Below are 24,264 nucleotides of genomic sequence, written 5' to 3'. Positions count from 1 at the left end.
TTTTACTCACTGTGCCTTTCACAGATGGGAAATATCCATTTGCATATCAGTCTTTGTCCTGCCCAGGGGCAGTCCAGCACCGAAATGCAATGGCAATTCCAACCTGAACGAGAGTACCACCAGCAACCCCATACACGTGTTTCACCCTTGTTGGGCAGGACAAAGACTGATATGCAAATGGATATTTCCCATCTGTGAAAGGCACAGTGAGTAAAAGCAGTGGCTGCGAACTCTCAAGTGGTTAATAACCACTGAACAGGTTATCAGGCCTTGTTCTGTCGAGAGAGGGGCGCCCGCTACCTTTGCAAACTATACTTTTACAGGTAACAACATACATGTGGGACACTGTTTTTGTTTATATTTGCCGCCCTCTAGGACCGACTTGGCATGTATTGAGGCATGCTGACCTTGGGGTGAGCAGGTCTACGCAATGTACACAAATAACGAGTTCAGGCTCTCTAGCCACATATGAAACCTTGGTGTAGTATGCACTGCAATCTGAATTATCTACCGCTGCTACCAATAGAAGTTACTGCCATCCAATTGAGTGGTACTCGATTCACCTGTAGCATTAAGATGCGCGGCTGAATCATCCAGGCAGGATTCTGACTGATAAACCTAAGGTCACGCAGCATGCACATCTACCCACTGAGCTAACCGATTAGTGTATAATGCTTGATGCAGGACTTTCTGCTCCATTCTTATGCTTGTTCCTCAGCCTTCAGATGTTCAGTTGTTATTGAGTCGCGGATATCCTCACCTAGTGCAACTTTCCCCTATTAGTACCCGGCGAGGGCGCAATGAGAATGAAAGAGCCATTCTGATTGGCCCTCGCCGAGGCATCACCAGGCCGGGAATCCTTCTGTCGGGATTCCACTGCCTTTGTCCCCGGCGGGGGGCGTGGCAGCCCCTCAGCCAATGAGGATGCTCGAAGCAGGGCCATCTCGGCTCCGAGCTTCCCCACGGCTGAGAGGCTGTCTTGGCCCCCCGCCAGGGACTCAGGTAAAGCTTTGGCTTTTTTTTTTGTTCCCCTCCCTCTCTCCCTCCTCCCACATCCCACCTCCCTGCCCTCCCCACACCACTTACCTTCTATCCTTTGTCCCTGGTGGGGGACGATGGCAGCCTCCTGCGGTGTGGAGACTCGGAGCGGGGCTATCCCCGCTCCGTGCCTCCACACGGCTGGAGACTTCTTTCATCCCCTGCCAGGGACCCAGGTACGTTTTACCCCCCCTTCCCTCCCTCCAAACCGCAATTACCTTCTTTTTTTTTTTAGAGCGGACGCGCTGGAAACGCTTCTGTTTCCAGCGCGTCCGCACCTGATGGCCGCCATGGAAAGGGAAAACGGACTCCATTTTCCCTTTCCATGACGGCCATTTTCTTTGACGTCTTTTTTTTTTTTAATTTTTTCTCCCGAAACGCTGCACCAATTCAGAACAGAAAAAAAGTTTTTAGTGCCCCGGTCACGCAGTTTTTGTGGGCCGGGGTACTAATAGCTATATGCCCCTCGCGGCGGGGCTTCGCTCAGCCCTATAACTATGGGCCCCAGGGCATTACTTGAGTCGGTAATACCCCCGCCGCTCGGGGCATATTGCTTAAGTATTGTATGCTTTATAATGCTGGCATCCCGCTGGCATATTAATCAAGAACAGAGGCACGCCACGTCCCATGCAGCCATCGTGTAACTTTCTCGACTTGAATTGCTAATGACTCTCCAGATGCTGCAAAGCAGAGGCCTTGCACAGCTGGAAATGTTTTTCCATGTCATTGAAAACACACAGTTCAGGAGGAGAAAGCCCAAATAGAGATTGCAGCCTGCAACTCCCACTAATATATACCCTTCTCTCCCTGCCCAGTAATCCCGGGATCCGAGAACTTCCTGCTGAGCTCGGGCAGCTGGTTGGCCTCTGGCAACTGGATATTGAAGATCTGAACATTAATAACCTGCCCGCCGAAATCAGGAAGGATGGTAAGTCGTGCCCCGGATAAGTGAATGAGCTCAAATGCAACTGCTCGAATGGATATTGTAAATTGAATATTGGCGAAGAATATCTCTTTTACACTTAATGGATTTTTATCTTGACTGTTACTACTTATTTGTGCACGGGCAGGCAGGGTTCTCCTCACACTATCCTATACATGTCGATGAACGCAAGTGGATATACAAATAATTGAATTCCTGGAGGAGGCGGAGTCTTGCTCCATCCCGAGGAAATCCCCAGGGTGCGCGGGACAGGAGGCGGAGAAACGCATGCTTTTGGAGAAGGAAAAGTTGGAAATTACAGTCCACACTAAACCAAATGTGAATATGTTGAGTGCCAAGAAGATCAAGGCTGTTGGGTATTCCTGACTATTAAGGAGTCACTCTGGTGTGCCAACACGACTGTTGCCCCTTTGTCATCCGGTGAGCAATGCCTGTTTTGTTCTGTCTAGGGTTTGCCTGCATAGTAGATCTGGTACTCTTAATCCATTGCCTCCATGGAATAATCAATGTGTTGCAAGCCCTAGAGATGGTAAACCAGCATCTCTGCACTTTGGCATATCGGGGCGTCGGTAGACTGGTTCTTGCCTAATCGTTTGGTGCAGCAAAGGTGATGCCTCCTGTTTGTATTGTTGCATGCCTTTCCTTTTCTTCTCGAAATGTCTAACACGCTGAAGGTAAGATTTAGATTTGAAGCTGACCCTGGAAAGTAGACAGTGCAATATCGTTAAGCCGATAGTCTGAGGAATGGCGTTAAGAGATTAATAACTTTCTAGTACACTCATGTCCAGCTCCTTCTCCTCCACACCAGCAAGGGCCACATACCAATCAGACAATGTATTTTGGCGACAGTGTAGGCTCTCGTAGATCGATTCTGAAGCACACCTTGCTAGAGGAAGTCTAACCAGTATAGTGGCTTCTTTATGAATTTTTTATTTATTTAATTTTGTTGTTCATTTATGACGCGCTTAATAAATAACAGCAAGTGTTTTCCAAGCGCAGGATTGGGTTTCTAACCTGTGTCGCTCTGCGTTGCCTTGCTACCAAGACAATCGCGTTGCCCCGGAGGTATCCTTCCTATTCAATGTACTTTTAAGAAAATATCTAATTGTCTTACATTAATTAAAAAGAGATTCTGTGTGCACCCATGAACGGAAGGAAACATCTACAGACTTCAATTTAAAGTACAAAAGACTCGAGTTAAAACAGTGTTAGGAAGAATTCTCTGTTTAGGCTGAATTTCCTAACCTAGTGAGTCCCCCAGCAGCTTTGCTGGATTTTTGGGGTTTATTTTTTTCTCCTGCCAAGAGTGAGACTCTTTTACCCTCACTCTTGGGCATGATTTGAGTGTGTTTCTTTGAATCTAGATGTGTTTAATGGGCTATGGGGTCTTTTACTCCATAGGGCTTCATGTGTTTTTGTGATGTGTGTTACAAAGCGCCCTCAGTGCAGTGACACAGGGGTGTCATAGTGACTCCCCAGTATAGACTCCATACCCTGGGACTGACTACTGTCTCCCAGGGCATGTAAAGTCACCATTGACTTTGCTAGTCTTAAATTCTGAACAGAACCAGTACAAACCATCATATTATGGCCGCACTGGCTGGGGCAATTCGATTGCCCCAGCGTCTGTTAGTCGAGGGGGCACATCTCCGTCCCCCCTGATCAAGTTTTGGCTGGTGGCAGTGGATACTACTTTTAATATTCAACCGCGAATATTTCCCTATGGGATTTCCCATTGTTTTAGGCTACTACCTTTATTTAATTATTTACGGTAGCCTCGAACATACCGCCGGTTTATTTGATTAATATTAATTCTCCGGTTGGTATTTTTTGCCAAAACTTGATTCTAAAATGGCGTTTGTGTTCTCTTCTGTGACTCCAACCCAAGTTGAGCCCTTTGTTCCACTTTTTGGCGGGCTTCTCCACAGAAGCCCTCCAAAGTGGTGCCACTCTGTCTGGGGTACTTAGGAGGGGTGGAGGGGGAATGTAGGCACCCTGGACTGAGTTGCCTAGACAACTCACGTCGCACTCCGTCCTGATTGGCCCAAGTGGTGAGCCGGCCGGCTCACCACTTAGCATGTTTGAGTGACAGCTAGGCTGAGTGAATGGGGGTTTTCTGCATAAAAGGCAGGGCTTTGGGGACTGGAACTTCAGAAGTCACCACAGGACCTAAGAATCCGACGAGGGAGAAGCTGAGCCGACCTGCCACGACACCACCACCGGTGGAGCCCTGCTGGACCGTCTCACCACTTTTCCCAACGACAGAGGAGATCTCCCGCCAGAGAGTCTGCTTCCTTTGACTGGTGGGGATAACCAGTTTCACCGTCTTTTCGCCTTCCCGACGTACCTCGTGGCCGCCTTGCCTATGCCAAGCACCCCGGCACCCGGGATACAACGTTTTACCACGACCGCGAAACAAAGGTACCACCTTTAACCGGAAAACTCCACGGCTGGTTTCTTCCCTGGTAGTGCAACGACCTTCATCATTCCTCCAAGTCGAGATCTTCTCTTCCCCTGGACGACGACGCAACTTGCACCTACTACCAGGAACAACTGCCACCGCTGGAGGATCCTTCCCACTTCAGGTACCGTGTCCCGCCTGGCTTCCCTTGCTACCGACTGTACGGGGTAGATTTAGCCCCCGGCTTTCGAACCTGGGTTAGCCTGGGACACCCTGGCTAAACTTTCTTAAGCCTCTCTAAACTCTTTTTGAACCCTCTGCAAGACTTTCTAAACCTAGTGTAACTGTGTGATCTTGGGCGCATTTGTGCTCTGCTCTCTCTCTAAGAGTGGGCCCAGCCTTTGGACTTTGGCTCACCAGTGACTTTTGCTCTTCTGCCTTGCTAACAGTGTTCCTGAATCTTAGAGTGGTGTACCTTTCCATATTCTGTCTTTTTCCCTCCCTTTCTCACAGACTTATTGGAGTGCCATCTAGTTAAGCACTCACCTCTGTATGAAAATAAGTTGTGTTTTACTGTGACTTATCTGATAAGGAAAAAGGGGTGTATATATTACAATAGTAACTGTGTTTAGAATATTTTACAACAAGAGTGCTGGAGTGTTTCAAACCGTGTTTTTTTAAATAAATAATTATATACTTTGATACCAAAGCTCTGGTCAGTGTTTGCTTGTATTATTGTATCTGGGTACCTATTGTGTATACTTTGCATACTGTCTAACTCTTCTTGAGGGAAGTCTGACTGCTCAGCCACAGCTACCAGGTAAATCTGGGTGGTACAGACTGCTACCAAGTGGGTTTACTGCCAACACCTGTAGTCTTAAATCTTTTGCAGTGTTCCCTAAGGGAACTGCACAGGTTTCTGCCTAACACTGGTGTACAGCTGTGGGATTTGTATTGAGTATACACTTTAGAGTGCTTTAGGATACCTTAGTACAACTAACCACAAAGCTTAGCACTGAAAAAGTAATCTTTCTAACATGTCAACTATGGAAACGTATAGTCAAGAGTCCCTTGCTACAAAAACTGCTGATTGTTTAAGAGTGCTATGTAAGCATAAGAACCTCCTGACTAAAGGCAAGAAAATGGAATTAATAGAAAGGTTGTTAGCTAACCAAAGTCTGGATGATGGTTCTGAGAAACCTACCATGACAGAAAATGTAGATAACAGTATAGAAATTGATATTGATCAAAATGTTGATAATCTGAGGAAGAGTCAGAAGAGGAGGGTGAGGCTGCTGTGACTGTCCCCCCTAGGCCTCTGTCTGCTCTACCTGCTGTACCTACTGGACCTTTGCCAAGTCCCACACTTAGTCCTCAATATCTTGAATTAGAGAAAATGAAACTTGAACTAGAGTTCAAGAGACTGAATACTCAGGCTGAACAGAGACATCAGGAAATGAATCAAGAACTAAGGCTAAGGGAAATGGAGCTCAAGCATGAGCTAGAAATGAAGAAATTATCTGTCGAAAATGCTTCTCTCTCTGGCTCCTCTAGAAGTTCCAGTCCTAAAAGACCCGGATGCCTAAAGAATTGGTTGGTATGTATGAGCCTAAGTTGGATGTGTTGGATTGGTTGTCTCTGTTTGAATATAATCATGGGCTCCGGAACATCACAGGAAATGACTTACTCACCTGGTTGTTCTCTAGGCTCCCCCCTGTTGCAACTGATGTGGTAATGGAGCTGGGAGAGGAGGATAGGAAAGAGTATGAATGTGTGAAACTAGCTCTGATAGCTAGATTTGGGAAGACCCCTTCCCAGTATCTTAAGAGGTTTAGAACCCTCAAAAAGATTGATGGTACCCCTTGGGCTACCTGGGTGAGTGAAGGGTTGAAAAACTTAGAGGGATGGATTAAGGGTTACAAAGTGAACACTTATGAAGGTATGAAGAATCTTGTTATGCTGGAGTCAATTTATGATGCCTGCTCTCCTGAGCTCAGACAGCACTTGGCTGATTCAAAGGAATTAGATTCCCGAAAACTAGCTAAGGCTGCTGACTTGTGGGTTGCCAACAGGGCCACTCACAAGGATTCTGGGGTAACTCAGAAAAAGGATGAGGGGAAACAGCCTAAAAAGGACTCCAAAGAGAATTCTAATACTGCAAATTCCAAAGAGGGCCCCAAACAAAACCAGAAGGGTAAGCCACCAGGGAAACCACAGCAGAATAGTGTCTCCTCTGGTGCCAAACCAGAGGGAGGTCAGAACAAGCCTCCATTCCAGAAGGCATTTGGTAAATGCTTTGGTTGTGGCTCTACTGACCATGTGAAAGGAGATCCCAGATGCAAGGGTAAACCTTCAGGGATCCAACTTGCCTCCTTAGCCTTCGCTCCAGAAGAGGAAGTCCCCATGGCAAGTGGAAACTTTCTACTGCTGGCTGATGAACTCATTGGTGTCTCAGCCAGTGTTTCTTTAGTCTCTCTGGGGTTGTGGGAACAACAGAATTTAGATGTGTATAATTCTATCCCAGATAATACTAAAGAGTATTATAAAGACAGTGTCCAGGTGAATGGTCAGGAGACTCCTGCCATTAGAGACACTGGGGCCAGCATAACTGTGGTGTATGAATCATTTTTCAAGGCAGAGGATGTTGCTAAGGCACCCAAATGCCTCACCAAGTTAGCTGGAGGGCCTGTGCAGATGTGTCCCCAGTTACCAGTTCTCATCCAGTGTAATGACATGGCTGTAAAAATACCTGTCAGTGTACAATGTGAAGTGCCAGGTAGGGTTCTGTTGGGTAATGACCTGAAAGCTCTTGGAGTTGTGTCACATACCCCCAGACCACCTAGTAAAAGGTTACAGGAGCTCACAAAACCTGCAAGAGAGAAAACCCTGCGAGTGTTATCTCAGGAGATGATGACAGAGATCACTCCTTTACCACCAGAGCAACTCACTGCAGTAACTACCAGATCAGGAGCAAAGGGGCAACCCAAGACTCCTAGAAAAAAGTCAGCAGCAAGCACTCCAGTGCTTCCAACAGTTACACCTGTAACTCCACCTCCAGCTGAGGCTGAGAGGGAGGTACAACCATGTATGGTTGAACTAGACTCTGAAGAAGAGCTAGTGGGAGGCCAAGAACTTATTGGAGATCTAGACCCTGAGGACCATCCTGAGCTGCAGTCTTTACTGGCAGAAGGTGGGCCCAGCAGGGCAGCTTTCCGTAAGGCACAAAGAGAATGTCCAACTCTGGAGGGTCTCCGCCAACAGGCAGCTGCTCAGGCTGATGGGCAAGAGCCTGGGAAGTATAGGTTGCACTGGGAAGATGGCCTCTTCTACAGTGAACCAACTGAGTCCGAACCTGGAGACTACAAACGCCTTGTAGTACCTCAAGAAAACAGACAACAGTTCTTGCACTTAGCCCACGCGATTCCTTTGGCTGGTCACTTGAGCTTCAAGAAGACCACGGAAAGGCTCTCACTCTACTTCTATTGGCCAAAAATGGGGGCAGAAGTAGATAAGTTTTGCAAGAGCTGCCATACCTGCCAAACTTCTGGTAAGGTTGGCGCCAAGAATGTGGCACCCTTAGTGCCTCTCCCAGTTGTGGGAGTCCCATTTGAGAGGGTAGGGATTGACATTGTTGGTCCCCTTGATCCCCCTACCTCCTCAGGCAACATGTTTATCCTTGTTGTAGTAGACCATGCTACTAGATACCCTGAGGCAATTCCTATGAGGACTGTTACAGCTCCGGCTGTGGCTAAGGCCCTCCTTGGTCTTTTTACCAGGGTTGGGTTTCCTAAGGAAGTAATATCCGACAGGGGGTCAAACTTTATGTCCCACTACATGAAAGCCATGTGGAAAACCTGTGGAGTTACTTACAAGTTCTCAACCGCCTACCACCCCCAAACCAATGAGTTGGTAGAAAGGTTTAACACAACCATGAAGAGCATGATAGGTGCTTTAGAGGAACCTCTGAAAAGAAAGTGGGACCTTCTACTGCCATGCCTTCTCTTTGCTTATAGAGAAGTCCCTCAGGAGGGAGTAGGTTATTCTCCCTTTGAATTTCTCTATGGCCATCCGGTCAGAGGTCCATTGGCCCTGATTAAGCAGGGGTTGGAAGGTGCTCCTCCCCTCAAGCCAGTCAGAGTGACTGACTATGTGATAGGTCTCCGAAGGAGAAAGTCACACATGATGGCAGAAGCTAGTGATAACCTGAAAGCTGGACAAGCTTTGGTCAAGCATTGGCATGATCAAAAGGCTAACATGGTTGAGTTCACTCAAGACCAGCTAGTTCTCGTTATGCTCCCAACAAGGCAGAGGGCCTTGCAAGACAAATGGATGGGACCCTTCAAAGTTGTGGGAAAACTTGGAGAGGTCCACTATCTGGTGGATCTGGGCAGACCCAGGGAAGCACCTAGAGTCTTCCACAACAACCGCCTAAAAGCGTACATCTCCAGACCTGAAGTAGGGGCCTTGCTTCTAGCTTCAGCAGCAGAGGAAGAAGAGAGTGAGTCTCTCCCTGATCTCCTCAGAGGTGTACCCTTAGATGAAAAAATTGAAGGAGTCAATCTCTCTTCAGATCTGACACCTGAGCAACAAGAGGAGTGCAAATCTATGTTAAATCAGTTTGCCTCCCTGTTCTCACTCTCACCAGGCTTGACCCCTTGGGGACAGCACGAGATACTCACTGGTGACTGTCTGCCAGTCAAAAGCAGAGGATACCGAATGTCAGAAAATGTGAGAACCCATATCAAGGGGGAGGTCAAGAAGATGCTTGATCTCGGGGTAATAGAACCCTCTACTAGTCCATGGTCTAGCCCAGTTGTGTTAGTACCAAAGGCAGGATCCAAAGACTTGAGATTCTGTGTGGACTATAGAGCTCTTAATGCAGTCACCAAGACTGATGCCCACCCTTTGCCAAAGACAGATGAGTTGGTGGACAAACTTGGTGCAGCCAAGTACCTCAGCACATTTCACCTTACGTCAGGCTATTGGCAAATAGCCTTGACAGACCATGCTGAGGAGAAAACTGCATTTCCCACCCCAGTTGGCTTGTACCAGTTTAAGGTCATGCCTTTTGGATTATAAAATGCACCTGCTACATTCCAAAGGATGGTGAACCAAGTTCTAGCTGGGATGGAGGACTTCTGCATGGCATACTTGGATGACATTGCAGTCTTCAGCCACTCCTGGGAGGATCATGTGAACCACCTAGGACATGTTCTGCAGGCTCTTGGACAGGCCAATTTGATTATCAAGGCAAGTAAATGCCAGATAGGTCAAAGTAAGGTGGTCTACCTTGGGCATGAGGTAGGAGGTGAAGAAATAAGGCCTTTGCTCAGCAAGATCGAAGCTGTGCAAAATTGGACAACACCTACTACTCAAACCCAAGTGAGAGCCTTCCTCGGCCTCAGTGGGTATTCCAGGAATTTCATTGAGAACTATGGGACCATAGCTTCTCCACTGAATGTAATCTCCTCTCCAAAATTCCCTAAAAAGGTCAAATGGAATGAGGAGTGCAATCAGGCCTTTGAAAAACTGAAGAAAGCTCTTTGCCAAGCTCCAGTATTGAGAGCTCCTGACTACCACCAAACTTTCATTGTACAAACTGATGCTTCCAATGTAGGTATAGGTGCAGTTCTAAGCCAACTGGATGAGAAGGGTAGGGAGCACCCCATTTGCTTCATCAGCCGTAAGCTGAAGGATCCTGAGACAAGGTGGGCAACAATAGAAAGAGAATGCTTTGCTATTGTGTGGGCACTGAAGAAGTTTAGGCCATACTTGTATGGTTCTACTTTTGTCATTCAGACTGACCACCAACCCTTGAGATGGTTAATGCAAATGAAGGGAGAAAATCCAAAACTATTGAGATGGTTGATCTCCCTGCAAGGGTTTGATTTCACCATTGAGCACAGGTCAGGGTGTCACCATCAAAATGCTGATGGACTCTCTAGGATGTATTTCATCGACTAGAGGTATGAGGTTCATCCAGGAGTGGATTAAATCCTCCTGTCCCTTAGTCTGGGGGGGGCGAGTGTTAGGGAGAATTCTCTGTTTAGGCTGAATTTCCTAACCTAGTGAGTCCCCCAGCAGCTTTGCTGGATTTTTGGGGTTTATTTTTTTCTCCTGCCAAGAGTGAGACTCTTTTACCCTCACTCTTGGGCATGATTTGAGTGTGTTTCTTTGAATCTGGATGTGTTTAATGGGCTATGGGGTCTTTTACTCCATAGGGCTTCATGTGTTTTTGTGATGTGTGTTACACAGCACCCTCAGTGCAGTGACACAGGGGTGTCATAGTGACCCCCCAGTATAGACTCCATACCCTGGGACTGACTACTGTCTCCCAGGGCATGTAAAGCCACCATTGACTTTGCTAGTCTTAAATTCTGAACAGAACCAGTACAAACCATCATATTGTGGACGTACTGGCTGGGGCAATTCGATTGCCCCAGGGTCTGTTAGTCGAGGGGGCACACGTCTCCGTCCCCCCTGATCGAGTTTTGGCTGGTGGCAGTGGATACTACTTTTAATATTCAACCGCGAATATTTCCCTATGGGATTTCCCATTGTTTTAGGCTACTACCTTTATTTAATTATTTACGGTAGCCTCGAACATACCGCCGGTTTATTTAATTAATATTAATTCTCCTGTTGGTATTTTTTGCCAAAACTTGATCCTAAAATGGCGTTTGTGTTCTCTTCTGTGACTCCAACCCAAGTTGAGCCCTTTGTTCCACTTTTTGCCTAGACAACTCACACCGCACTCCGTCCTGAATGGCCCAAGTGGTGAGCCGGCCGGCTCACCACTTAGCATGTTTGAGTGACAGCTAGGCTGAGTGAATGGGGATTTTCTGCATAAAAGCAGGGCTTTGGGGACTGAACTTCAGAAGTCGCCACAGGACCTAAGAATCCGACGAGGGAGAAGCTGAGCCGACCTGCCACGACACCACCACCGGTGGAGCCCTGCTGGACCGTCTCACCACTTTTCCCAACAACAGAGGAGATCTCCCGCCGGAGAGTCTGCTTCCTTTGACTGGTGGGGATAACCAGTTTCACCGTCTTTTCGCCTTCCCGACGTACCTCGTGGCTGCCCTGCCTGTGCCAAGCACCCCGGCAACCGGGATACCACGTTTTACCACGACCACGAAACAAAGGTACCACCTTTAACCGGAAAACTCCACGGCTGGTTTCTTCCCTGGTAGTGCAACGACCTTCATCTTTCCTCCAAGTCGAGATCTTCTCTTCCCCTGGACGACGACGCAACTTGCACCCAATACCAGGAACAACTGCCACCGCTGGAGGATCCTTCCCACTTAAGGTACCGTGTCCCGCCTGGCTTCCCTTGCTACCGACTGTACGGGGTAGATTTAGCCCCCGGCTTTCGAACCTGGGTTAGCCTGGGACACCCTGGCTAAACTTTCTTAAGCCTCTCTAAACTCTTTTTGAACCCTCTGCAAGACTTTCTAAGCCTAGTGTAACTGTGTGATCTTGGGCACATTTGTGCTCTGCTCTCTATAAGAGTGGGCCCAGCCTTTGGACTTTGGCTCACCAGTGACTTTTGCTCTTCTGCCTTGCTAACAGTGTTCCTGAATCTTAGAGTGGTGTACCTTTCCATATTCTGTCTTTTTCCCTCCCTTTCTCACAGACTTATTGGAGTGCCATCTAGTTAAGCGCTCACCTCTGTATGAAAATAAGTGGTGTTTTACTGTGACTTATCTGATAAGGAAAAAGGGGTGTATATGTTACAATAGTAACTGTGTTTAGAATATTTTACAACAAGAGTGCTGGAGTGTTTCAAACCGTGTGTTTTTAAATAAATAATTATATACTTGGATACCAAAGCTCTGGTCAGTGTTTGCTTGTATTATTGTATCTGGGTACCTATTGTGTATACTTTGCATACTGTCTAACTCTTCTCGAGGGAAGTCTGACTGCTCAGCCACAGCTACCAGGTAAATCTGGGTGGTACAGACTGCTACCAAGTGGGTTTACTGCCAACACCTGTAGTCTTAAATCTTTTGCAGTGCTCCCTAAGGGAACTGCACAGGTTTCTGCCTAACAAACGGTAACAAGCTTCTAGTTTCTGCAACATATTTTGAGATTGAACCAGGTACAGGAGCATCTCTTTAGAGTCTTCGGGTATCATTGCTGTCAGCGCCTTTCAGCATTGCTCAGTAACCACAAGAACTCAATGGGAATCTGTCTACATTTTAGAGATGAGAGACGATGAAGTCTGAGTCTTCCTCCAATCCTTGTGCACACTAAAAAATCTCTACAAAGTGTTTAACCAGAATGCAGTATTCCACATCGAAAACTTCTCGCACTACCAATATGTCTGGAAGCTGAGGCGTTGCTAGAGGGTGGCTGAGGGGGCTATAACCCCGGTTATTTTGGTTGTAGCCCTGGATAGTAGCTCAGGGGCTACAAAGAAAAGGCAAGCCAGCCCCGAGACCCGACAGTCCAGACATTAGTGTCTTCCAGACCTAGCAACACCCGTGTCTGGAAGCCTCCCTGGCTTTGAGCCGAGCCGTCGAAGCATCAGAGGATGCTTGCCCTCCATGTGTTGGCTGCGGCAATTACACCCCGGTTGCTTCACATAAATAAATGCATATCTCAACTCGGCGTCAGACAATCCTCACATTTTGTAGACTTTTTCTAATCACTCGAATCCTCCATTCCTAAGGCTCTGGAGGTATCTCTGAATTGTTTTATGCTTCTAATGCAAGTCAAATTGTGGTAACTTCCCAATTACAGAACTCTTTTGGATCTCAAAATCTTCTTAACTGGCTACAGGCAGCAGGTCGTCAAATCAGTCAGACAGGAGACGACCGTAAACTCTCTTGGCAGAGCGTCATGGTGTTGGATTTTGTTGTAAGAATGTTCAACTCTGTCGATAGTAAAATACTGCCCCGTAGCGAAGTCAGCCCGACAAACCGAACACTACACTGTAGCTGGACTATATGTCTTCTAAAAGCAAGACACAAAGGTGTAGCACTTGCTTGCTTGGTCTCACACGTTACCCTGTGATGTCTCACTAGGATCCTCTATTTCACTTACTGTATTCCACCTTTAATCATTCCCGCCTGCAGATTGAACCACCTTTAATCATTCCCGCCTGCAGATTGAACCACCTTTAATCATTCCCGCCTGCAGATTGAACCACCTTTAATCATTCCCGCCTGCAGATTGAACCACCTTTAATCATTCCCGCCAGCAGATTGAATACGCTCGTTCATTTTTCTCTTTTATGCTACACCAACGGAGGTGAATCTTGCCGGGAGTGGGACAATGGCGGGACTTGTCAGTTTGCTTCTCAGGTTCAGTACTGCTTTCACACCATTTTCACTGCATTAACCACAGCTAGTTAGAACTTACCCTCGCCAAAACTGAGCTGATTTTAGGTGAAGGCTTTTTTGGTGTATGAACTCTTTAGAAGTGTCATCAACATAACATAACCTAACATGTGTCAGCATTCGCCAGGTTGTGAGTCCAGATCTACTTTAAACCCTACTAAAACTTCAGATGAGCGTTCTGGATTCTTTTATTTGAAAACCCTCCAAATATTGCTTCTGCCTTTCTCATTCCCAAGTCAGGTCTCTGCAGAGACTTTCATGATGTCTTCTTGTCTGGATTAATGCAATGACCATTATTTAGGAATTTCAGAATATCTGCCCGGCTAAATGTATCCAGTGCAAAGCCCTACAGCCCGCTTCTCAACTCAACAGGCCTATCCTCCAATGTTCCAGCAATGAGATGATTAGAAACTATTAAAAAAAAGGGTAGGCTTTGCATTCCTTTCTTTGGTGCACACAGCTTGCAATGCATCAAGCTTCCCTTTCTTGACTTGGAGTTTAAAAAACCGATACGCTTTTCATACTTGGACCATCTGCTCTTCTCTTCTTTGCCATCCAAATCTTCTGGGGAACCAAGTATTTTTGTTAGGGCCTTTTCAATGCAAACTATCCCAGTTTTATGCAGCAGTGTCTGGGGCCATGATGATGATTTTTGAGCTCCACTGCATGCTAAAAGCATGTAATTTCCCTTGTCTAATGCCCACAGTCAGGTCTGTCGCTTTGGGTCACGCGTTAAATGGCTGTTTGTGGCACATCCATGTTTAAGTTCATGGACAAACCACCATTGCCCATGCTTTTACCGTGGTCAATCACAGGCAGTCAATACACAACCATGGTGTGTCCATGATTATGACCATGACTAACCATTGAAAACCACGGTTGGTGAATGGCTCAGGATAGACCATGGATTGCTGTGGTCTACATGGGTCCATACTTTGTTGTCCCTGACCCTGAAGAGTTTGGCTAACCATGAATGGCCCTGTATAGACATGACCAGGGCCCGTTTACAGAAATATTACACAGCTACAAGTGCAAGAGTACCTGGGGAAAAAAGCCCTAGTGCAAAGAACTTGGTCTTTCAATGCATTTTCGCATAAGAGCAAAACAGCAGTACAAACATTGCCCTGGTGCCAAAATGCATTGAAAGCACACTACCTGCACTTGTGCATGTGCAAGCTTTCGGCCATACTTGCCATAGATGTTCTGGCATGTTTATTTATGCCTTGTTCATTTTACCTGTTGACTGTCAAAAATGTGTACTTAAACATTACAACCGTACTTATCAATATGCAGAGGCGTTGCTGGGGGGGGGGGTTAGGGGGCTATAGCCCTGGATCTTTTGGTTGTAGCCCCAGATAGAATCTCAGGGGCTACAACCAAAAGGCTACCTAGCCCTGAGTCCTGATAGGCCTGGCATTAGCATAGCCCCGGATCTTTTCTAGTCCTAGCAACACCCCTGTCAATATGTGCTCCAGAACATCACAGTTCTTGTGTACGAGCGCTATAGAAATAAAATATCAATCAATCAATCATGCGTGCTGTACATGACAGAACTGTTCTCATTGAAGCATTTACCCCTCAGGAGTACCACGGTATCGCTTCCAGGAAAACAATAATTTGGGAAGCAAATACCATATGAAACAATGACACCTGATCTTTTATCAAGTTTTCCTGTTGCATAGTAAGTTTCTGCTTAGTGCACGTTGTAGTGCCCCAGCCGTATTAGGATGACTTGTATAATGAAAACGTCCCTACAGTATTAATTTGCATAGGTATTAAATGATATCTCACTTTAGGGGTGCAACAAACTGTGATCATGAACATTGGTTCAGGCGAGATCCACACTCTGCCTACATTGCATACATTGTATGCAACTTTCTCACATGTTACACTGATTGTGCATAACAAATGATTTAGATTGACGAGATTTTAGAAGGTTGAGTGAAAGAGGAGGCATTAGAGTTGGGTTGAAAATATTCATTTGAATTTCAGAAGGAGAAGGGTGAACTTTCAAATGTGTGGTTCCTTTGACGGATTCTGAAAAACAATATATACATGTTTTAGCAGAGACAAGCGCTCCCGTTCAACTTTAACACTATACTTTAATATCTATCCAGAAACAAGGATGTGCAAAATCAAAGCTCCGTGTCATGGAACACAGTCAACTGATATTTAACACAATAAAGCCAGAGCAAATGTAACAATGGACAGCAGTGGCCTCCCTAGTATCGCCCTGTTAGATAGACAGCGTTCATGGCCGTAATGACTGTGATTCATGGATAGGCCATGGACAACATTCAGGGATAGAACGGGGATGAACATATTCATACATGGATAATGTTCTGTATCCATTATGCCAGGGGCAACTGAAGAGCGGGGATGTGACATTCCATAAATGAACCATGTTGTAACAAGGATAGCCCTTCTTTCCAATGTAGCACTTGTGGCTTTGCAATACTTTTCTGTAATAGGCACTAGTCACTGTGATGTGGAAAAAGTGCTTGAGTTTTGCCATTGACATTTCAATGATGTAAGGCTTTTAACTAAGTTAGTGAGATCATTTCTGTAGCCGGGATCACTGACTGAACCATCTCTTTGCGTTCCCTCAATCACCAGTAGAGGACCCAAGCCAGACATGCATGTTTGTCTAGGAAATATGGTGATATGTTGGATTTTAACCTTTTTGGCACTTTCTTCTATCACATTCAAGTCTATTCCTGACCCAACCCGGTTATGGCGCATCCAGTAAAGCTAGGGCATGACTCTTAACAACCAATGAACCGTTTGCCACTAAAGTATCTTTTGGGACACCGCTGGGGCTGCTTCATGAGTTTTCTTTCAGCAGTACTCTCGAGAGGCCATTGTAAAGCAGGGCCTTATTTTGCTCTGAGTATTTCAGTTTTTGCACCTTGTCATTGTGTAGGTTGTAGGTTTTTATGCATAATTTGAACGCTTGCTATCCAAGATCTAGGCACTAAAGACAGGGATTGGATATGTATTCTCAAGATCTTACCTGAACACCTGAGGGTGGTATCTTGGGATGAGAGCGGAGTCCGGTCCCCTGGGCAGCCACTGCGACCCAGGAGTTGGAACTGGTTCTTAGCTCTGCCCGGGAGATGCAGAGCCAGGAAAGCATGAAAAACCATCTTCAGGGAAAAAACTCATGGAATTGGTGAAATTATTCAAAGCAATTTCCAGCAGGCTGTAGGTTGAGAAACCAGAAGGAAGAATGGCGGTTGTATACGAATTGTTCGTTTTACAACTGTTTGAATTACAATTGACCTTTTCACAATTGACCGAATTGTGAAGGTCAATTGTAACATATATGTGCGGGGAAACCCCCCACAATCCCCCCACCCTACGCCAAACCCCCCAAAACCCCTATAAATATATATATTTCTGATGTTTGTTAATCTGCTTAGAATCACATGCTGTGCATAGGTCCGACATCCAGTGGTCACTGCGGAGTATTGCATTTTGTTTTTCGTAGTCGAAAAGGGGACGTCGACAAGGCGTGTCTGTAACACTATCCCTATAGTGACGTGCGTTGTACCCACAATCCCTCACGCGTCGAGGTCCCTCAGATTGTTTTTTTCCGCCCAGCTACTGGTCGCCTTTATGCGGAGCTCCTCGAGAGACATTGCCAAATAGTTTCTTCGACCTTTGGTCGTTTGTTATTAATATCAATAACGATAGATCCCTCCCTCGACGCAGAGCTGTTTCTCCGCCGAGCAAGATCTTCGACGGAAGGACGAGCGGAGGAGATCCTTCGGCGCTGCCTAACACGTGGCCTGACCTCGCCGGCCATACACAGTAGAGAGAGTGGGGCTTTATGGTTCTTCTTTCTTTTCTTTAAGAATGCCTTTCTCTTTCCCCTCCCTCTCTTTCGAGGTCGTAGTCACACCTATTACCCTCAGCTATGGAGAGGACGCCATTTAGGTTTTGCCCGCTTTGCAAGGGTAAATATACCTGGATGGATAAGCATAAACGGTGCAACCGTTGCTTACCCCTCGATCACCAGGAGGACGGCTGTGCGGCCTGCAAATTACTAAAGCCCAAAACTCTAAAGGACCGCAGGGTCAAAAGGTGGGCGGCCTACGCCATGTCTAGGCCTGACTCCTCGCCCGCTGCCGCCGCCGCCGAGTGTGACGAGGACAGTGACTACACGGCCCCCGTAACGGAGGCTGTAGACTTCTCAAAGGAGCGTTCGCACTCCTCGTCGTCCGTCCCCGGCCATGACAAGCCTGGCTCACGCCCAGCTTATGGGGATGAACACCCCGGCGACAAGGACGCACACAGAAAAACACCAAAGCACATACCCCCAGGAACACATTCGTCGAAGACGAAGACAGCCATAGTGCCAACGGGGACGCCGGGCCCACCGACGTCTTCCACCGACCGTAAGGGTCGTCAGCCCTCCCCGCCACCGCTTCCGCGACAGGCGACTGGGCACTCTAAAAATAAGGGCGCTAACACCAAAATTTCCGGCGACACGCATCGCAAGAGCGCTCACGTTGCCAACAAGGACTCGACGACCAAGGACTCGACGACCAAGGACTCGACGAGCAAAGGCTCGACGCTCCATAGCGCGACGGCGACCGATCCCTCGGAAGAGAGAATGATCACCGAAAGCCTCGCACGCATAGCATCTAAGGACGGCCAAAGACGTACGGCGAGTGAAACGCCAAAAACCGCGCACAAGGGTAAAGATACGCCGAAGGCGCCGGAAAACAGATCAGGTCAGTTCCCGACGCCGTCGGAAGGCCCTAGCCAGCAAGAAGGCTACTCAGAAGGTGAAGGCTCTCTTTCTTCGACGTTATGGGACAGAACCAGACAATTACAGGAGGAAGAAACCCCCTTTTCTTTCCCAGACCGTCCTGGCCGACCTCAGTGGACCTTTGAAAGGTTCCAGACCTGTATGGACAAACTAGATAGGTTCATGTCCATCCCAGAAGACAGGGCGCCCAAGAGACCAAGGGAGGCACCCCTTGAGAGTCCAAGGGCTAAATACCAGAAGTTTTATAACCCCATACAGGAGGACATAAACTCTTACAATCCCACTGAGGAAGACACCTTCTTCCAAGAGGAAGATGAGTTCACCTATGTTGAGGACCAACAAGAAGAGGAAGGTTTTCACGAGGAAACTAACCTATGTGAGGAAGGATTCCAGGAAGACACAGGCGAGGGCCACCAAAATCCCTGGCAGTCACCGGCTAGGTCGACTGACACAGGCAGTAGCAGTATAGTCATCAGGTCTACTGAAACTACACCAGTCAGGAACCCTTCGCCTGTCGATGATCAACCCACCTTCAATGCACTGCTGAAGAAGGCAGCAGCGCATTTCGAAATCGAAACTGGGGACGTCACCCCAGACACCGATTTTGTGGAGAGGATTATCAGAGAAAAACCCCCCACTAGCCAGGTTATACCTATCCTCGCCTCAGTTAAGAGATGTATTACACCTTCTCTTTCCACTCCTGCATTGGCGAGAGGGGTCAATCCGAGGATTGAGAAACTGTTCTCTCCCTCTCAATCAGACCCATTATATATTAAGGGTCACTCAATCCCGGACTCCCTGGTCGTGACCAACACCAGAAAAAAGGCAGGAGTCCCACTATGTACTAGCGAGGCACCCCCAGATAAAGAGGGGAAGAAGCTGTATGCCCTAGCCAAGAGAATCACCACCTCTGCAGCATTCTCTACCAGAATCGCCAATAATAATACCCTATTGGCAAGCTACGCCGATGCTCAATGGGCTAAGCTCAGACAGGACATCGAAGAAGCTCCCGAACCCCTAAGGACTCGTTTACTGGCTACAGTTAACGAGGGCTCTCTGGTCAATCAAAGCATCGTCAAGAATACCCTCGAAGCAGCAGAGACGGCTGGCCGCACTTTGGTACAAGGAATTTTACTGAAGCGTCACGTCTGGCTTCGCAATTCTGGATTTAAGGCGGAAACACAAGCATCCCTTATTAATAAACCCATAGAGGAATCCAACCTCTTTGGGAGAGCAGTGGATGACGCGCTGGAGAACGCGAAGAAAGAATTTGATACAATAAAGACCTTAGACCAAATTTCTAAACCCCCTAATAGGCGGGGATTTGGTAATAAGCGCTTTTTTCGTGGACAACGCCAGCAACAAAACCAACAACAGTACTCTGCCAGCAACTACCAGAGTAATAGCGGCCAGTACAATCAGAGGGGTCAACGTCGTGGCAAGGGAAGAGGGCGGGGTTCCCCCCCCAGTGGCTCCCAAGCCAACAACACCACCAAGTGACGCGAAGATTTGCGTCCCCACCCATGCAACGCCGGTCGGGGGCCGGTTAACATCCTTTCTTCCAGCATGGGAGGGAATAACATCAGACCGCTGGGTACTTTCCACCGTAGCCCGCGGCTACTGTATAGAGTTCAACAGTTCCCCAACATACAGACCCCCGAGGGGACGCCGCATGACACCAGAACACCTCGCCATCCTTCTCCAAGAAGTGGACCAACTGCTGGAAAAAGGAGCCATAGAGGTCGTGCCTCTATCTCAGGTAATGGAAGGTATTTATTCAGTGTACTTCCTTGTACCCAAAAAGGATCTAACCATGCGCCCTGTATTAGATCTGCGCCCAGCGAACAAGTTTGTCAAACCCCAGACGTTTCGTATGGTGACCTTACAGGAAGTGATCCCACTGCTATCACAGGGAGATTACATGACAACACTGGACATGAAAGATGCATACTTTCATATTTTAATGTTGCCAGCGCACAGAAAATACCTCAGGTTCATGATAGAGGGCAAACACTACCAGTTCAGAGTGCTACCCTTCGGCCTAGCATCTGCACCAAGGGTATTCACGAAAGTACTGGCAGTGGCAGCGGCACACCTGCGCAGGTTATCCATCCCAGTATACCCTTACCTCGACGACTGGCTCATAACAGGGGATTCTTACGAGACATGCTTCTCAAACACCCAAAAGACTGTAGACCTTTTGTTCCAACTGGGCTTCTCCATCAACGAGAAGAAGTCCAGCTTAGACCCCAGCCAAGTCAAACAATTCCTAGGGGCTCTAATTTGAACAAAGGACGGCCTCGTCTTCCCCTCCAACGAGAGGGTCCAAAACATGCTGTTTCAGATCCCCCAATATGTGGCAGGTCGAGAGGTGACGGTGCGCAAAGCGATGCGCTTGCTAGGAATGATGGCGTTGTGTATTTATTTGGTACCTCACGTGCGCCTGCGCATGCGCCCAATGCAAGAGTGGCTCAACAGCCAATGGTGTCAGGCCAGCGGACAACGGGACGATCTAGTGGTGGTCTCGCAGGCCTTGGTTCTCTTGCTATGGTGGTGGACAAAGGAAAACCTGATAATAGGGAAACCCTTTGCCACACCCGCGGGGGAGGCCACTCTAACCACGGACGCATCCCTCACAGGATGGGGGGCTCACCTATCCCATCAAACTGCTCACGGAGTCTGGACTCCGAACGTAACATCCAAGCACATAAACCTACTGGAGCTACTGGCGGTGTTCAAAGCACTAAAAGCCTTCCAGGAACACCTACAAGGGAAGACAGTGATGGTCCTTACAGACAGCACCACAGCCATGTACTACATCAACAATCAGGGGGGAACCCACTCTCCAGGACTGTGCAAGCTGTCCCAGAATATATGGAAGTGGGCTCTCAAACACAACATGTTCCTACTGTCACAACACGTACCAGGGGAACTCAATCTGCTAGCAGAAGAACTCAGCAGAGACTTCCCCCTGCCCGAAGAGTATGAATGGCAATTGCACAAAGACCTCGTCTTAGACGTCTTCACGCAATGGGGATTCCCGGAAATAGACCTGTTCGCAACACTGGAGAACTCACAATGCCAAAGTTACGCCTCCAGGTACCCCCAAAACCAGTCCAAGGGGAACGGTCTGTCGATTCAATGGTCAGGGAAATTTGTTTACGCCTTTCCCCCGACTCCCCTTCTCAACAAGGTGGTGCACAAGATGCACCAGGAGCAGGTTACCATGATACTAGTGGCCCCAATGTGGGCCCGGCAGCCATGGTTCCCTCACTTGATGGAGATGTCCCTATCTCCCCCAGTGAGACTTCCCTGCCCGTACAACATGCTGTCACAGGACAAGGGCAGGACACTGCATCCATGCCCTCAGACCATGAATTTAGCAGCCTGGCTCCTGAGATCATAGAATTTGGACATCTACAACTCCCTCAGAGATGTATGGACATCCTCAGGGAAGCCAGAAAACCTAATACTCGCCACTGCTATTCTAGCAAGTGGAAAAGATTTGTCATCTGGTGTCGAGGTAAGAGCATCAACCCGGTTGACTGCTCTCCCACAAACATTGTTCTGTACTTGACCCAATTACTGGATTCAGGTCTAGTGTTCAATTCCATTAAAGTCCACCTAGCGTCACTTTCTGCATACACCACTTCCCAACTTAAAGTGTCGTGGTGGAAGATACCAGTTATCAAAGCCTTCATGGAGGGGGTAAAGAGAATACACCCTCCGATAGCTAACCCAGCTCCCGGATGGGTCTTAAATGTGGTACTTTCTAGACTCATGGGCCCTCCCTTTGAACCCATGCACAAGGCAACTCTTAAAGACCTCACTCTTAAGACTGCTTTCCTAATAGCTATCACCTCCATTAGGAGAGTAAGTGAACTACAGGCTTTTTCTGTTCTAGACCCCTTCGTAACAGTTCACAAGGATAAGGTGGTTCTACGCACTCACCCAAGGTTTGCACCAAAATTCATCTCGAAATTTCATGTAAACCAGTCAATAGAACTACCAACGTTCTTTCAAAACCCTTCCAGCTTGGGAGAAAAAAGTCTGCATACACTAGATGTACGCAGAGCTGTCATGTTCTACATGGAAACAACCAGACCACTGAGAAAGACTAATCAGTTCTTTGTCTCGGTGGCAGCAGGAAGAGAAGGAGATGCAGTCTCAAAGTCCACTATATCTAGATGGATTGTTCAATGCATCACTCTCTGTTACACTCTTGCTAAGAGAGAACTACCCTTCAAGCCAAGAGCACATTCCACTCGAGGCACTGGGGCTTCCATAGCGTTCATTGTAAATGTTCCCCTTGAGTCCATCTGCAAAGCGGCTACCTGGAGTTCTGTGCACACCTTTACAAAACACTACTGTCTAGATGCACACTCTAGATCTGACTCCCAGGTGGGACAGGCAGTATTAAGACATCTTTTCTCTACTGTTCCTTCTCATAACCCACCGCCAACTCCGGGTACTGCTCGCTAGTTTATGCACAGCATGTGATTCTAAGCAGATTAACAAACATCAGAAGACAATACATTACTTACCGTAAAAGCATTTCTGATGGTTGTATCTGCTTAGATTCACATGCGCCCACCCTTCCTCCCCGCTCGGATGGAAGGAACATAGACATCTTTCTACATCTCTCTCTTTTCTGTACTCACTCACGTATAGAAGGCTCCCTCAGGGCAGAAAAAATACAAACAGAGGGACCTCAACGCTTGAGGGATTGTGGGTACAACGCACGTCACTATAGGGATAGTGTTACAGACACGCCTTGTCGACGTCCCCTTTTCGACTACGAAAAACAAAATGCAATACTCCGCAGTGACCACTGGATGTCGGACCTATGCACAGCATGTGAATCTAAGCAGATACAACCATCAGAAATGCTTTTACGGTAAGTAATGCATTGTCATATATATATATATATACGGTCAATTGTGAAAAGGTCGATTGTGACCCTTTAAATTCGGTCAATTGTTCATTCGAACAATTGTAAACGAACAATTTGGGTAATACCAGAATGGCGGCTCAGGAGGAAACTGGGCTGTACTGACGAAGAGGATGACCCAGCACGAGAAGGAAGGCGGGCGAATTATGAGGAGATAAGGAGGACCGGAGGGATGAAAGACGCAAACTGGAGAAGCTGCCAGGAGAAGGCTATGGAGAAGGGAAATATTACATTGCGCAGAGTACAGGTTCTTCCGGGCTTCCATGCGGATGACGCCACGCTGCTCCAATGCTTGCCACGTAACTTTTTCCTCCCTTTTGGTATTGGAGGAAATGTAACCATAGTGGGCCATGTACAAGGCCCGAGGCTACGACAGGGCATGATGACTTTATTTTTATTTTTGTATCACCTTTATCCAAGGCGCTGCACATAATGTGCACAGTAAAAAATGTATAGTAAAATAACATCTACAGCATGAAAAGAATGAGGTCATGAGGCAACCAAAAGTCAGGAGAAAACATGGTGAAGCGAGACAGACTGCAAAAGATGCATTTTGAAACGTTTCTTGAACAGAACAACGTTAGAGAGAAAATATCCAGACGAAGAGTTCCATAGTTTGGTAGCAAGTACATGGAAGGAATGAAAATGAGAAGACGCACAGGGGTGAGCAACAGAACTAAGGAATTGAGATGAAGAACTAAGACCCCTAGGAGGGTGATAAAAGGAAACCAAGTTGTCTGGAGCCAAAGCATGAACACATTCAAAGAAAATGGAGCTCATATCTCTCTCTAATTGGAAGGCAGCAAAGTT

General features: G+C 47.3%; 1 protein-coding gene across 3 annotated transcripts in view; it reads left to right on the top strand.

The window, feature by feature from the left end:
• Window positions 1-24,264, top strand: part of LRRK1 (leucine rich repeat kinase 1) — a 1,071,210-nt gene that overhangs the window by 460,304 nt on the left and 586,642 nt on the right. For all 3 annotated transcript variants that reach the window (XM_069625026.1, XM_069625024.1, XM_069625025.1), the window contains exon 14: window positions 1,854-1,966. In XM_069625026.1, coding sequence (XP_069481127.1) covers window positions 1,854-1,966 — 113 coding nt within the window. The remainder of the gene's footprint in view (window positions 1-1,853; window positions 1,967-24,264) is intronic.

This window comes from Ambystoma mexicanum, chromosome 11 (genome assembly GCF_040938575.1).
Source record: "Ambystoma mexicanum isolate Mex_15411 chromosome 11, UKY_AmexF1_1, whole genome shotgun sequence".
Classification (NCBI taxonomy): domain Eukaryota; kingdom Metazoa; phylum Chordata; class Amphibia; order Caudata; family Ambystomatidae; genus Ambystoma; species Ambystoma mexicanum.
Note: the sequence above shows the minus strand (reverse complement) of the source record. Positions and strands in the feature narration are given on the sequence as shown.